The sequence below is a fragment of the Urocampus carinirostris genome, chromosome 2 (genome assembly GCF_059441175.1).
Source record: "Urocampus carinirostris isolate Australia breed hairy pipefish chromosome 2, RoL_Ucar_1.0, whole genome shotgun sequence".
In the NCBI taxonomy this organism is placed as follows: Eukaryota; Metazoa; Chordata; class Actinopteri; order Syngnathiformes; family Syngnathidae; genus Urocampus; species Urocampus carinirostris.
In genome coordinates, this window is record NC_142350.1 from 1422501 (window position 1) to 1437162 (window position 14662).

The window sequence follows — 14662 nt, forward strand, 5'->3', positions numbered from 1 at the left end:
AAGTAATCTAGTTAAAGTAACCCTACCAAATATATATATACATATATATATATATATATATATATATATATATACATATATATATATATATATATATATATATATATATATATATGTATATATATATATATATATATATATACAAGCTCCAACAAACGAAGAATAGTCACTTTCGTTTCCTGAGGCTAACTTGGCGTAGCATGCTAGCGATGTGAAAGAGAATGGAAATACGCTTAGGCAGATCGTTTCGCTTTAAAACATTGCCCACTGGGAATATTGACGAGGCGAAAGTGATATGTATGCTTTGCAAAGTTGAATTTAATTACCATCAGAGCACTTCTTCCCTAATGTATCACTCGAAAGCCAGGCATCGTGATGCGGTGGTACAGTCAGACAGCGGAACTCGACAAACAACTTTGGATCAGTTTGGTGCAAGAAATGGGTGTTTGTCTTTGACACCCCAAGCTTTATGCACTTTTCCTTTACTTGGTATGCATTTTTTGTAAAAATATTTACGACAGCTTTACATCAAATTTACAGTTCAACAGTGTTGACAAAGTACTTGAATTTCTTTGTTATGAAAGCTATCTTTGGCATTACAGTCCATATGCACTATCATTGTACTTGGTATAGGCTTACATACACCATTTGGCATAATAAATGTAATCTTTTTTTTTTTATGCACATTTTTTTCATATTTATTGCCAAACCTGGATTTAATAAATTAATGGCAATTAATGGCGATTAATTTATTTTATATCTGAGATTAATTAGTTTATTTATTTTAATCGATTCCCACCCCTAATATTGTCATGATTGCTGATGTGAATCACCTGTGCCCGCTCATTTGGCGCCAACCGCTGCGGGTTCTGATTGGCTCCCTGTCCCTAGTTAAACCCAGTCTATCCCCAGTTATCAGTCCGTCTGCGAACCTCAGTGTATACTAGGCAAGCCTTTTTCGACCCTGACTCCCGCCTGTCCCGTTTCTGCTCCCGTTTGTCTCCGGCTACGACCTGTATTGATCCTGACCACGTCTGCTCTCCCGTCCCGGCTTACGACCCCTTTTTTTGTTCCCGACTATGTCTACTCTCCCGTTCTGGCTTACAAATCGTTTCCAAAACCGACCACGCCTTGCTCTCCCAGTCCCGGCTACTAAGCAGTTTTTCCAGCCCTGACACCGCCATTGCTCGCTACGGAAGATCCACTTCTGTGTTCGGATCAGAATCAGAGTACGAGAGCGACTTGCCTCCCGCATCCAGCGAACATCGGATCGTGGGCGCAGCCCTTCCTCTTTCCTTCAATAAAACTTGTGGTAAATGCTACGCAATTGGGTCCTGTTTCTGTTCTCGTCCTGATATATACATTATATATATCCTTCTTTTTTTAATCATATTTAAGTATTCCCTGTCCTTTGTTAGGAGAAAGACAGTTTCACAAATACAAATGGTATAATTTCTGTGGGTGCTTGGGTTGAATTTGAAGAAGCTTGAGCACCCCCCTAAACCGGCTGGCAATGTCCATGCTTACATTTTAGTTCAGTCTCCAAGCAGAACCTTGCGAAATATTTTTGCCTGACATTTTTTATTTTTCATCTTTTAAGTCTTTTTTATGTGTCTATAATGGTCTAATCTCAATGTTCAATGACTATAAAGACAATTCTAATTATATTGCATAACGTTCCAATCTCTGAGCAAACTTTGCTTGGCAAATGTTGACGTTCTGCTGCTGCTTTCTAGTCTCGCTTTGTCAGTTCGAATCAGAAGAAATCAAAGACCTCAAAATCTATTTTCACGAAAGGAAACACTTGTGGCCAAAGGTCCGAGCCAACAAATCATTAATTTTCACTCACAAATTTCAGCATTAACATGTATTGATTTTAGTCAAGACTCCACTGGAAGCCAATATCGATTACACTCAACTCCATTACAGGAAGTATGAGTATTGAACACCCCTCCCGCAGGGAGAAGGTGGTGGGGTAGGCAAACCAAAAGCGGTGCATCGATTGAGCATCGGAGCGAAAGAGATTATTGTGACGTGAGCTCCAAACAGGCATTGCCGTCTTCACGTGAAGACGTCCTCCTCCCCCATGCTTCATGCTCACTTGAGCGTACTTGAGTATTGTTTGTTTCCCTTTCGCTATGTGCTGCCTTCTCACAAGCAACCGGGCTCGAGTGCTGCAGGGAAACAATCCAAATGACAGTGAAATCGGGTCTCCTCACTTTCAAGTTCCTTTGCATTTCTCCCTATCCTTAGCTGTCTAGTGGCTTGTTTGTTTTGATCTATGGCTACGTTTGACATGTATTTTTAACTCCAGTTGAAATGCAAAGCTTCCTAGTAGCAGTTTACATCAAGGGACAAATTGTTCAACCCCCAAATCTAAAGACCTGTGGGCCAGCGGGACTTGGACCTGAAACCTGGTTGTGGTTACCCCCAACCCTTTACCCCAACAAGTCTTATGTTTTTCAATTTTTTTAATAAACATTTTAAACTCCACATTTGTAGTACTGTGTATGACTCTTTTGTATGTTTGTGTACACATACAACATACTATTCAGTTAAATACACTATTTAATACGGAAAACCAAGGAACAACCCACAATATACAGGCCCAATCACTAAAATATATATATTAAAGAAATATCCGTTTTTTGGGGTGGTTTCTGACTCTAAGGTATCACCAAAATCATTAACATCTACCACCAAGAGCTTGAACCTGTAAAAAAATGGTATCATCTTGGAGCTGTTTAATTAGAAAAATGTCAGGATCAAAAATCATGGCCAGAATAGCTCACACCACAGCTGCTCTTTCCAGACTTACACCTATCCAGAGGCACAAGTATGTTCCAGTGAAATAAAAAATAGTTATCTTCCTTTACGCTTGCAAGAAAGACTCTCGCAGCAAAGCTGGAAAGGAAAATCCAGGCCACGGAGATTCCATGCTACTGATATATTCTGGGCTTCAGCTACAATGCCCATTAGAACAATTAGACCACCAGTTGGGCACATTGGACTCTACCAAGAAGTGCTGTCAAAAACTGCAGTAGTATCGTCACGTCACAAGATGATACGGTCTGGCTATGGGCTCTCTCTAGAGAGCAGTCCAAGAGGGCAGATGAACAGGAAGACAGAAAACAAACCGAGCTAACATTAAGGAACTGAATGGTTCCGACATTGCCACAACCCAAACTCAGTCCAAGAACTGTCAGCAGTGGAGAGAGCTGTCCAGAGTTACTCTCTCCATGGTGCCCCGGCAACCCAGGCGTTTAAGGGATCCGTGAACCCTGTTTGAGACAGAATAAAAACTGTGCCCACAGCCTTAAGGAAGGGACCGGTGCTGACTTTGCCACCCTAAACTAAGGTCAGGAACCGCCAGCAGTGGAGACAATTGTCCTTACTCGTGTCCTCAGTGGTGCCCTGACAACCGATAAGCTAAAGGGATCTGTCGACATATAACCATGAATTGATACTACTGTTTTTTTTTTGTTTGTTACTTCGGTCGTGGATTTTGTTGTTAAATACCATGTTTATATGAAAGCCCTTCTTCAGTTCCTGCGTACCAGCACTTGTGTTGGTCTTGCAAAACGTAGCACAAAGCCTCTACAAACTTTGGCAAAGCCTGTCCACCTAAAGCATTTTCCGTAAGTGTATGTGATATCTACTAGAAGCAGGGATGAGGGGAAGAATACAGCTTTTGGATGAAGTTGGCAGCTATATTGCAAATAAAAATGACAGAACCCGAATGAAATCAGACTGCAAAGCGTACCTGTTTTCCAAATGTAGCTGGTTGTGACGGATTGAGCGTCCAGTTCCCGGCTCGAGAAAAAGAGGAGCAGCAGCGCTAAGCTCCAGAAAACAGCCCCCAGTCCATGATTCCCGGCAGCTTGGCAGATCGGCCTCATGGCCGTTGCCTCTACCGCAACCTGCGGTACAACCGATGCTCCACTCGTCAATGCGGTCAGAGGGGTTCCCAATAAGATCAAGTGGAGGGTGAGAGCTCCCCCCCTCACGCTTGGCTTTGTCCTCCCTGGCGTTTCCGAGGAGGGATAATCCTGGTAAACCTCAAGCCCAGAACTTGGTCTCTGCGTCTCTTTGGACCAGCGGCTCCTTAATGAGGCTCGATGAAGGTTGGCAGCACCAAAGCAGGGAACAATAGATCCTTGAAAGCAGCCTGCCTCTGCTGCCGCTGCTGCTTCTGCGTGCCGGCTTGATGCGACACCTCCCTCCTTACCATTCTGCTTCCCTGCCTCCCCCCCTGTCTCCTTTCTCTCCATCTCACCCTCCCTCCCCCGTACACACTTCCATACATGCCTACCCCCATTCTCATCTCCCTGCACCCTCTTTTTCACACCTCTTCAAGTTTAAGAAGTCTTATTTCTTATTTCCATGCTTAACCTTCGCCTTTTTCATGCACTTCACTTTCTCGTTTTAGGAGCTGGACAACAACGAACAATTGATCTTGATTCCCTTTTTTTCCAAGATCATTGATGTGTTTGATGTGTTGAGAGATTTTTTGGGATAATGCAAAATATGAGACTTCTAGGGATGGTGTGCATCCAGTTTTAAAGCAAATGGTACTAAACAGCTACATAAACACCCTGGACTTAATTGGAAAGCCTTCCCTATCTGACATCCCTGAAAATGTTGCAGTCAACAACAGCTTTTGCCTCATTGTGTTGTCTCCATTGTCTCCCCCTTTCAGCTTAAGACCGCTAACCAGATTGAGAGGCCAAAGCCACAGGGGGCCTGGTTTTAGAACCCCCAAAGTCCCACTTGAGGCTGTCTGCAAAAGAGGATTTCAGACACTCCATGTCAGTGCACCCCAAACTGAAGGTAATCACCCAAAGAAAAGGGGTCACGGTGTCATATTTAGACGTATGCCGACCTGCCAAATGCTTTAAAAAAAATTTGGGGGGGTGGGGGGTTGGTGGGGGGTTCTTCTCAATGACTGCAGACTGAGTGTATTGTTTATATGTAGCTTCTACACCAGTGATGTCCAAAGTCCGGCCCGATAACCATCTACAGCCTGTGATCAAATTTTTACTGGCCCGTGGCCTCAGTCAAAAAAATAATATTATTTGGCCCACCAGTAATATTGACTGCAATATAAAGTAAATTTGTGGTTTATTTTTGTATTTAACATATACACAGGACGCACCTCATGATAGGGCGCTGGTGCCCTTTGTTGCCAGCCACTGTTATGCCAAAATCCGACTCCCCTGCAAAATCTGGCTCCCCTTCACCTTAACTATGCTTGTCTCGCTGCTGTGTCGGTGATGTTTGCATGTGTCTTAATAAGCTCATTCTATAGACTCAGATCACTTTTTTTGTCTCAATCACGCCAATCATCGATCCATCCATTAATTTTCTGCTCCGCTTATCCTTAGTAGGGTCACGGGGTGTTGGACCCAGCTATCCTCGGGCAGTGGGCAGGGGACACTCTGAACTGGTTGCCAGCCAGACGCAGGGCACACAGAGACAGACAACTCACTCTCTCACACTTAGGGACAATTTGGACTGGCCATTTAACCTGTTTTTGGGGTGTGGGAGGAAACGGGAGTGCCCGGAGGAAACCCGCACAAGCAAGGGGAGAACATGCAAGCTTCATACAGGAAGGTTTGATCCCATGACCTCAGAACCGTGCCGCGGACGCGCTAACCACTCAGCCTTTATACAGACTACAAAAGTGACACTTTCTTTTGGAATCATATTGCACATTCACATGAAGGGAGAATCCAGTTTTGTAAGAGTGTTGAATTTAGATACAACGCCTTACAACAACCAGGGTTGGGTAGGATTACTTTAACTTGATTACTTTCAATTACTCCAATACCAAATATGCTAATAAAAGACAAAATAAACTAAATATGAATAAAATTACTAAATTTTGTGCAGGCTTGGGGAGTAACGGAATACATGGAACAGCAAAAATGATGTTGGCAAGCTGTTTGGATTTATTTTCATTCTGTTTCTGTCACATTTTATGTTAGTTTTGCCGGAGATCGAAGAGATCAAAGCCAGGAGAGAAAGCGTACCACGTGTTGTGAGTCATAATTTTATTCTCGTTTAGTTTCTTTTGTCTTTTATTAGCATATTTGGTATTGGAGTAATCCAAAAGTAATTGAAAGTAATCAAGTTAACGTAACCCTACCCAACCCTGACAACAACACAGACAAGCATACAAGTGTGTCTATTTAAAAATACAAAAGTCATAGGAGACAGCATACAGAAAATGATTACGCGGTACTGCGGTAAAGCATTTTTTAGAAATGAGCCAAACCTCGAAATTGAGTATGTCAGCTAACTGGTACTCCACCATCTGTGGGGCACTTCTCTACGACATTACATGACAATTGTGGACAGTCCATATGACTGGCAGAAAAGGGTGCTGATGAATTTTAACATCATGGGTTACCGTCTGCGTCATCAGAGCACCACTCTTTGTCCCTGTACAAACGGAGTCAAGAGTTTTGTCTGGATCAGACCAATTTGCCAGTGTTGTGACCTTAGCCCGAACGGCCAGCCTCGATCCTTTGCCTTGGTGGAGAGGCCCTGCCTGGATGAAAATATTCCTATCGAGCTCTGTTTTGTTTTCAAACCATGGACTGTTGCTGCCGTTTGGTGGCAGAAAGCCTCCAAGCGAAGCAAAAGCCGCATGTTGTTAACGCTCGTGTCCTCTCTTTGAACCCGAAAGATGTAAACAGTCTAATGTGAGCAGTCCAATCTGAGCGTGGTGTATCGGACCAGTGTCCTCCCAAAAAATCTTGCCGACCGAAATTTGAGGAACACAGTGCATGCGGGTAAGAAAACCAACGTGGGTTCTCTCAGTTAAAAGAAAATAGCGTGTGTTCTCTGTGTGTTTTGACCGCGGTATTTTGAAGTCATTATTCACGAAAGATTCCTCGGCCACCGCGGTTAATGGGGACTAAAACCACTGGCGAAAAGTGAAAATCCGTGAAGCAGTGTTGCGCCTTCATAAAAGCCCCAAAACAGGTTTTACCTCAGGGTGACGTTATTACCAACTGAGAGTATAAGACTGTAACAAAATAACAACTATTGATCAACAAATGATAACACACAAAACATAATTGCAGTTGAATGCATGGTTTTATGGCCATTATACAAAATTAAAATTACATTGGAGGACATTTCACAAAAGCATGCACAGCTTCAGGTATGAGCGAAGAGCCCGAACTTACTTCAACATGCACACCCTGTTCACCCCTGTGTGGTCCAGGCTTTATCACCTCAGACCCCCGGGCGTAAATCGGAACCCTTGGACCCTCGCCACACATTCATGGACGTTGAAGTTCCTTCGCCTGTGAGTGTAAGGCACAAAGCGGCTGGCTAGTTGCGTGCTAGCATTGGGTGCTAGCCTAGCCTAGTAGGCAGGACCTGCAGCCAGGCATTGGTTTCTCTTTCAACACGACCTCAGTCAATTCTTGGACGAGGGAACATTCCCAGAGCAAACCGGCTGTTTGACTGACAGTGTACACAATATACCTATTATGGCGCACTCGTGTGTTGGGTCACACCCATCCAAATCAGAGTGCCCTCCCTAATCTCTCCTTTGCTGTTTGCTGTAATTAGAAACACAATACTTTGATATTAGTGACAAAAAGACCATTGAATTCAATTTAAAGTATGCAAAGAAGTGAACCAGCGATAACCGAAACGTGAAGTAGAGAAGGGGTCTCTGTAGTGCTCTTCACTAAAATGTAAAGCAAGCGTCGGCTTGTGTCCTGCCATAGGCCTAGTCTGCCTTCTGACTGTAATGTCTCAAACATTCGGGATATTTGCAAACCAGATCCAAGTGTTTGGTCACGACAGTGGTTGTTTCAGATTACATTTCTGTTAGTCAAGTCAAGTCATGTTTATTTGTATAGCCCTTAATCACAAAGAGTCTCAAAGGGCTCCATAGACCACAGATTATTGCAAACCACTGACTATTATTACACCATCCCTTGATCTAAAACCTACAGGAGGGCAAGGAAAAACTCTAAACCAGGGGTGTCAAACTCATTTTAACTCGGGGGCCACACAATAGAACAAACATTCTCTCGGGGGCCAGACTAGCAGATTAAAAAGAAAAAGAGGGTTAAAGAAATAAGAGAAAGAGGGAGGGGAAAAGGAGAGAGGGCGGACAAAGAAAGAGAGAGGGAGAAACAAAGGATAAAAAGTCGTGAGAGAGGGGGAAAAGAAAGGGAGCGGAAGAAAGAAATCCAAAGAGAAATAGAAAGACAGAAGGAGAGAAAAGGGAAAAGAAAGCGCAAAGGGTAGGAAGAGAGAAAGAAAAAAAGAGAGAAAAGGAAAAAAGGAAATTAGAGCAAAAGAGGTTAAAAGACACAGAGAGAGAAAGAGACAATGAGCAACAAAGGAAGAGATAAAGAGACGCAGGGAGTGGAAGAGAGAGAGAGAGAAATAAATACAAGTACAGTGTCTTTGTTCGAGGCACCAGGCTTTGGCAACATCAAGTTGCCATATTTCAACCTGCAGCTTGTTTTTCTCTTGCGCTTCTCTGAGTGTTGTCTCGCGGGCCGGATTCAATCCCTTAGCGGGCCTGATCTGGCCCGCGGGCCGCCTGTTTGACACCTGTGCTCTAAACCATCAGCATGAGTAAAATGAAGAAACCTTGAAAAGGGACTGCACATGAAGTAATTCCCCCTTCCAGGATGACCGGGCTGCAATGGATGTTGCAACTACAAATAATGAGCAGATGTTGTCAACATAAAATATAGGTTATTCATATGTTATAGAATAGAAGTGTGTTTTAAGCTTAGATTTAAACATTTCCACTGAGGTTGCAGATCGAATCTCAGGGGGAAGAGCATTCTACAGCACCGGGGCTTGAATGGAGAATGCTCTCAAACCTGCGTATCTCTTCTTGGCTCTTGGGATCACTAGTAGACCAGCATTTTCAGAGCGAAGGCTCCGGACTGGAACATAGAGGGAAATTAAATTTATGTGAAGTCTTTGTAGAAATCGCCACAAGATGTCGCCGTTCGAGTGTGTTGAGTCTCAGGCATACATCGATGAAGAAATATTGGTGGAATTAGGCACAATTTCATCCTCATCATGTATTTCTCTGCCGTTTAGCCAATGTAGCTCCCTTAGCTTAGCACCATGGCCCGAGCGACAGCACCGCTTTTGTTTGCGATCCCTACGCCATCTCCGCCGCTTCGTATGTGGGTTGGCCACCCACGGAGATCCCGCAACCCTGTGTATTTCTTACAGGATATCAAAGGTGATATGACAAGTGCCCAAAAAGTCGAATTTTGGACGCAGATCCAAATTTATAAGTTCCTCCCGACTATAGGTATTAGTGGCCATGCATGTGTCCAGAAAAGAAAGCAAAATGGACAAGAGAACGGTAATAGATAGAAAATAAGCTGTAGAGCTGTGAGCCGTTGTGTCCATGCGCGCCGCCATCATCATCAAAGTCTTGTGTTGTCAAGTCATTTTTATTTGTATAAACCAGGGGTCTCCAATGTGGTGCATGTGGGCAATAGGTTGACCCCTGAGGACAGGTGAGGTGACCGCGAACTAGTTCTGAGAATAGCCCACCAATGGGCGGGAGTTTTTGTGTTGCTCACGTCGGCGCGACTACGGGTTCGATTGAGATTCCGGCTATAGCAGAATTCTGGACTGAGATTTTTTATCTTGAACAGCTAAAAGGTTTCAGGTAAGTGCCGCACACAATTGTTTTACAGTCACGCTGCTGCCCATCGCTGGTGAAGGGCAACCCCTCCCACGGCTGCTAAGTCGATGTTTGGCTTCCGACTGCTCACAAGTGAGTATGGGTTGTTGTAAAGGTTGCTTCCGCTTCCGTAGGATAGTAGCCCTTCTAGAGGGACGTGTCCGTGAGCTAGAGCAGTTTAAAAGGAAAATGTTAGGTGCCGCTGACACCACTGCTAGCGTGGGTTGTAGCGGACCTGCTAGTCCGGTTAGCATTAGCCCTAAATGGCATGCTAATCGCAGTGAGCCAATCTAGACACATAATAAGTTCAGCCCCCTAGCAAGTCCCACTCCACCCCGGTCTACTGGCTCCCGCACCCTAGTTATAGGTGACTCCATCACCCGTAACATAAAGCTTAGCACCCCAGCCACGGTTATGTGTATTTCTGGGGCGAGAGCACCTGACATTGAGGCAAATTTGAGGGAACTGACATGCAAATCTAGACACCAGGACAGGGCTAGCTACACTGATATAGTCATCCACGTCAGCTCTAATGATACTAAAATGAGGCAATCTGAGATTACAAAGAAAAATATTGCTAGGACCTGTAATCTCGCCAGAAAGATGAGTTGGCATCGAGTAATTGTCTCTGGCCCTTCCCTGCGAGAGGCAATGATGAGAGGTTTAGCAGACTAGTCTCGCTAAACCGGTGGCTGGCAAGTTTCTGTAGTCAGCAGGGATTTAGGTATGTGGATAACTGGCCTGCTTTCTGGGGCCGACATAACCTGCTGAGGAGAGACGGCCTTCACCCTAACTGGGAAGGTGCTCTCGCTCTTTCTAAAAATATAGAGTACTGTTTAAGCCTTCCATGACAGGGTACACTAGTGCAGGCCAGGTCACAGGTGATTAGTGAACCTGTAACCACGGGTGTGGAGTCTGTATTGCTAGAGCTAACTAGCACTATGCTAGATTCATGCAATTTTGTAGTTTAGAGCGTTCCATTGCCTGCACCACACACCCTGATCTGTACTCTTCTATAGCATCTTCTTCTGTGCTTCTTACCTCTGATTCTCCCTTGTTAGGTGAGGAGGGAGAGGAAAGAACATTATTTTCTACCACTAGTCATTCTGCTACTCCACCAGTCAACAATATTCCTGTGGTATGGAATTCGGGCCGCATCTGCCGTCATGCAAGGCACAAGACCCGGGACTGGCAGTATAATCCTGTGGAGGTTACCACTAAGGTTGCCATTAAGGTTCAAAACTCGGGAAAGGGTTCAGCTCAGTCCACAGTGCTGAAGCTTGGCCTTCTGAATATTAGACCACTAGCCTCCAAAGCTTTGTCAATGACCTTATTAATGAACACAATCTTAACCTTATTGGCCTTTGTGAGACCTGGTTAAAACCAAATGAGTTTGTAGTGTTAAATGAGGCTTCTCCCCCTAACTTTGTGAGGTTGCACTTGGCACGACCATGCAAAAAAGGTGGAGGCGTACTCCTAACTCTTTTTAAAACGTTTGAAGCACTTGTTATGAGGTCCTTAATGTCAACACCAATTTATGTAGTTGTGTATTGCCCACCTGGACCATACTCAGATTTTTTGGATGAATTTTCGGAACTGTTAACAGACTTAGTAACTCATGCGGACAATGTTGTAATTATTGGTGATTTTAATGTTCACACAAACTCCCCAGCAAATTCACTTGCAATTGCTTTTAAGTTACGATTGATACATTTGGTTTCAATCAAATAGTTGATGTGCCCTCTCATAAAGATGGGAACACTCTATGAAATGATCTGCATTTTTATAGCGCTTTTCAAGTCAATGACTTCCCAAAGCGCTTTACAGTGTGCTTCACATTTCCCAATAGCGGCCTTGTATTGCAGCCCTGTAAGACGCTAACCTGCTTATTGGGGGTATTAGGGGTTCAGTGTCTTACCTAAAGACACTTCGACATGTAACACGGACAAGCCAGGATTCGAACTGGAACCCCTTGATCGCTCTACCTCCTGAGCTAAAGCATCGTTTTACTCTAAGATTATTTTTAAACATAAGAATAATCCGAAATTTTTGTTTGACACAATGGCGAAACTTACTAGACAACAACTTATCCTAAATAGTTCTACTTATTCTGCTAAGGACTTTATGGATTTTTTTAATAAAAAGATTCAACTAATCAGGAATGAAATTTAAAATGAATGCTCTGTAACCTCCTCCTACCTCAAAGATGTGAAAGTGTTAGGTAAGGACCGTGTCGGCGGTTGTTTAGAAACATTCTCCAGTTTCAATGATTTGTCCCTTGATAGTGTAACACAGATGGTCAGTAGGGCCAAACAAACTACTTGCCTGCTTGATCCGTTTCCAGCTTCGATGGTGAAGGATCTGTTTGGGATCTTCGGACCATCAGTTTTAAATATTATTAATATATCGCTATCCTCGGGTATTGTTCCTGTAGCCTTCAAGTCTGCCGTCATTAAACCCACGCTTAAGCGACCTAACCTTGACCCAGAAAGCCTAGGTAATTATAGGCCAGTGTCAAATCTGCCATTTTTTGCAAAATTACTTGAAAAGGTCGTTGCACAGCAGCTAAATGACTTCATGTCAGAAAATAACCTCTTTGAAACTGTCCAGTCAGCATTTAGGGTAAATCACTCAACTGAGACAGCCCTGGGTAAAGTATCCAATGATTTCCTTTTAGCAATAGATTCCGGTGCCTCATCAATGTTACTGTCGACCACAACATATTACTTGTTCGTCTGGAATGCATTGGTATCCCAGGAACTGTACTCTTGTGGTTTAGGTCCTACCTGTCAGACAGGATGCAATGTGTTAACTATGGAAATCTGACCTCTAAACACTCTAATGTGCCCTGTGGTGTTCCACAGGGCTCTGTACTTGGCCCCCTTCTTTTTAGTATTTATATGATTCCGCTTGGTGACATTATCCGCAAGTATAATATTAGTTTCCATTGCTATGCAGATGACACTCAACTGTATGTGCCACTAGAGACAACTGGACAGTTAAGTTGTAGAAACTGGAGGCCTGCCTTACTGAGATTCAAAGATGGATGTCACTTAATTTTTTTGCTCCTTAACCCAGAAAAAAACTGAAATGCTGATTATTGGTCCAGCTCACTGTCGTGAGTTGTTTTCAAACACTGCTCTGAATCTAGACAAATGTAATATCACCCATAGTAACTCGGTCAAAAATCTAGGTGTTATATTTGATCCTAATCTGTCGTTTCAGTCACAAATGAAAAATATTTCTAGAATAGCTTTCTACCACCTCCCTTATATTGCGAAGATTTGCTCGATGCTGTCCCAATCAGATGCAGAGGTTTTAATTCATGCGTTTATTACTTCTCGGCTTGATTACTGTAATGTATTGCTTTCTGGTCTCCCGATGTCTAGCATCAAAAGTTTGCAGCTGGTTCAGAATGCGGCAGCTAGACTTTTGACTAAAACCAAAAAGTTTGAGCATATTACTCCTGTATTGGCCAACTTGCACTGGCTCCCAGTCCACTTAAGATCTGACTTTAAGGTTCTCTTATTAACATACAAATGTTTGCATGGACTTGCACCCTCTTATCTATCGCATTTGATTTCCCCCTATGTTCCTGCACGGAGTCTGCGCTCGGAAAATGCCGGTCTACTTGTGACTCAGAGAGCCAAGAAGTCTGTAGGCTTGAGAGCGTTCTCCATCCGGGCCCCGGTGCTATGGAATGCCCTGCCTCTGGAGATAAGATCTGCAACCTCAATGGAAGTTTTTAAATCAAGGCTTAAGACACACTTCTATTCCAAAGCTTATGATTGATGCCCACCTCATATTCTGTATTGTCCTGTCTTTTTCCGACTGCCTGCCTGGTGGTGATACCAAAGAGAAGGACGATTTGAGATGAGTCAGCGGACCAGCGTTTGACCTGAAGCATGTCAATGCCTGCATGGACCAGCTGGCAGAGATGGGAAAATGCGCCGTGGCTGTCATTGACTTTCTGGACTAGTTTACAGGCTGGGGGCGTCGTTGCTGTCATACACTTTCCGGACAAGTTTTAACATGTTACCTAGTGTTTATTATGTTTGTGTATTGTAATGCTAAATGTTATTCACCCTGGTCATCCTGAAAGGGGGATTACCACTTGTGAGTTCCCTTCTCAAGGTTTCTCTTTTTCCTCACGCTGAAGTTTTGAGTTGTTCCTTGCCCGCATGTTGGTTTAAGATCAGGTAATTGTGTCATTGTAATACTGTGCAGTCCTTTGAGACATTTTTGTGATTAAGGGCTATATAAATAAATGTGACTTGACTTGACTTGCTGGGTCATTGTCATTTTCTGGTATTTCTTTTATTTTTATTGGTTGACTGATTTTAATTAACACTATTTTCACTAATTAACATCACATAGTAACAAAATAGGAATACCATGATAAGTTGTTATTTTAGAAATTCAAATAAATAAATTCCAGTTCATGGGCTTCATGGACAAAATAAATCTATACGAGTATTGATAATTATTTTAAGCAGTTATTGATAAAATAGAATGAGAATCGATTTGTGTACTGAAATTTTTTAATTATTCATCTTTTTTACAGGACATACAACAAACTAAATTCCAGTTTTTGGGTTTTATAGCTATCCTTAGGAGGCAACCTGGTGCCCATGACCACAACGTTTAAGACCTCGAATCTAGAAGGACTCACGTTAAAGGAATACTCCCTGTTGAATATTGTCCAAAAGTACAATTTCCGTCACAAAATAGAATAGAATAGAATATACCTTTATTGTCATTGTTACAACATTGGATATATTGTGATAACGAAATTGGACGACTCCAGTTCCACATTTTACAGTGAAGATAAGGAAAACAAAGAGATAAAGTCAAGTCAAGTCAAGTCAAAATTATTTATATAGCCCTTAATCACAAAAATGTCTCAAAGGACTGCACAGCATTACAGTTACAAAATTACACAATTACCTGATCTTAAACCAGCATGCG

General features: G+C 43.0%; 1 protein-coding gene across 1 annotated transcript in view; it reads right to left on the reverse strand.

Moving 5' to 3' along the window:
- Positions 1-4271, reverse strand: part of thsd7aa (thrombospondin, type I, domain containing 7Aa) — a 34326-nt gene extending 30055 nt beyond the window's left edge. Inside the window, 1 exon segment of the mRNA XM_088328178.1 lies at positions 3764-4271. Coding sequence (XP_088184304.1) covers positions 3764-4271 — 508 coding nt within the window.
- Between the last annotated feature and the right edge of the window lie 10391 nt (positions 4272-14662).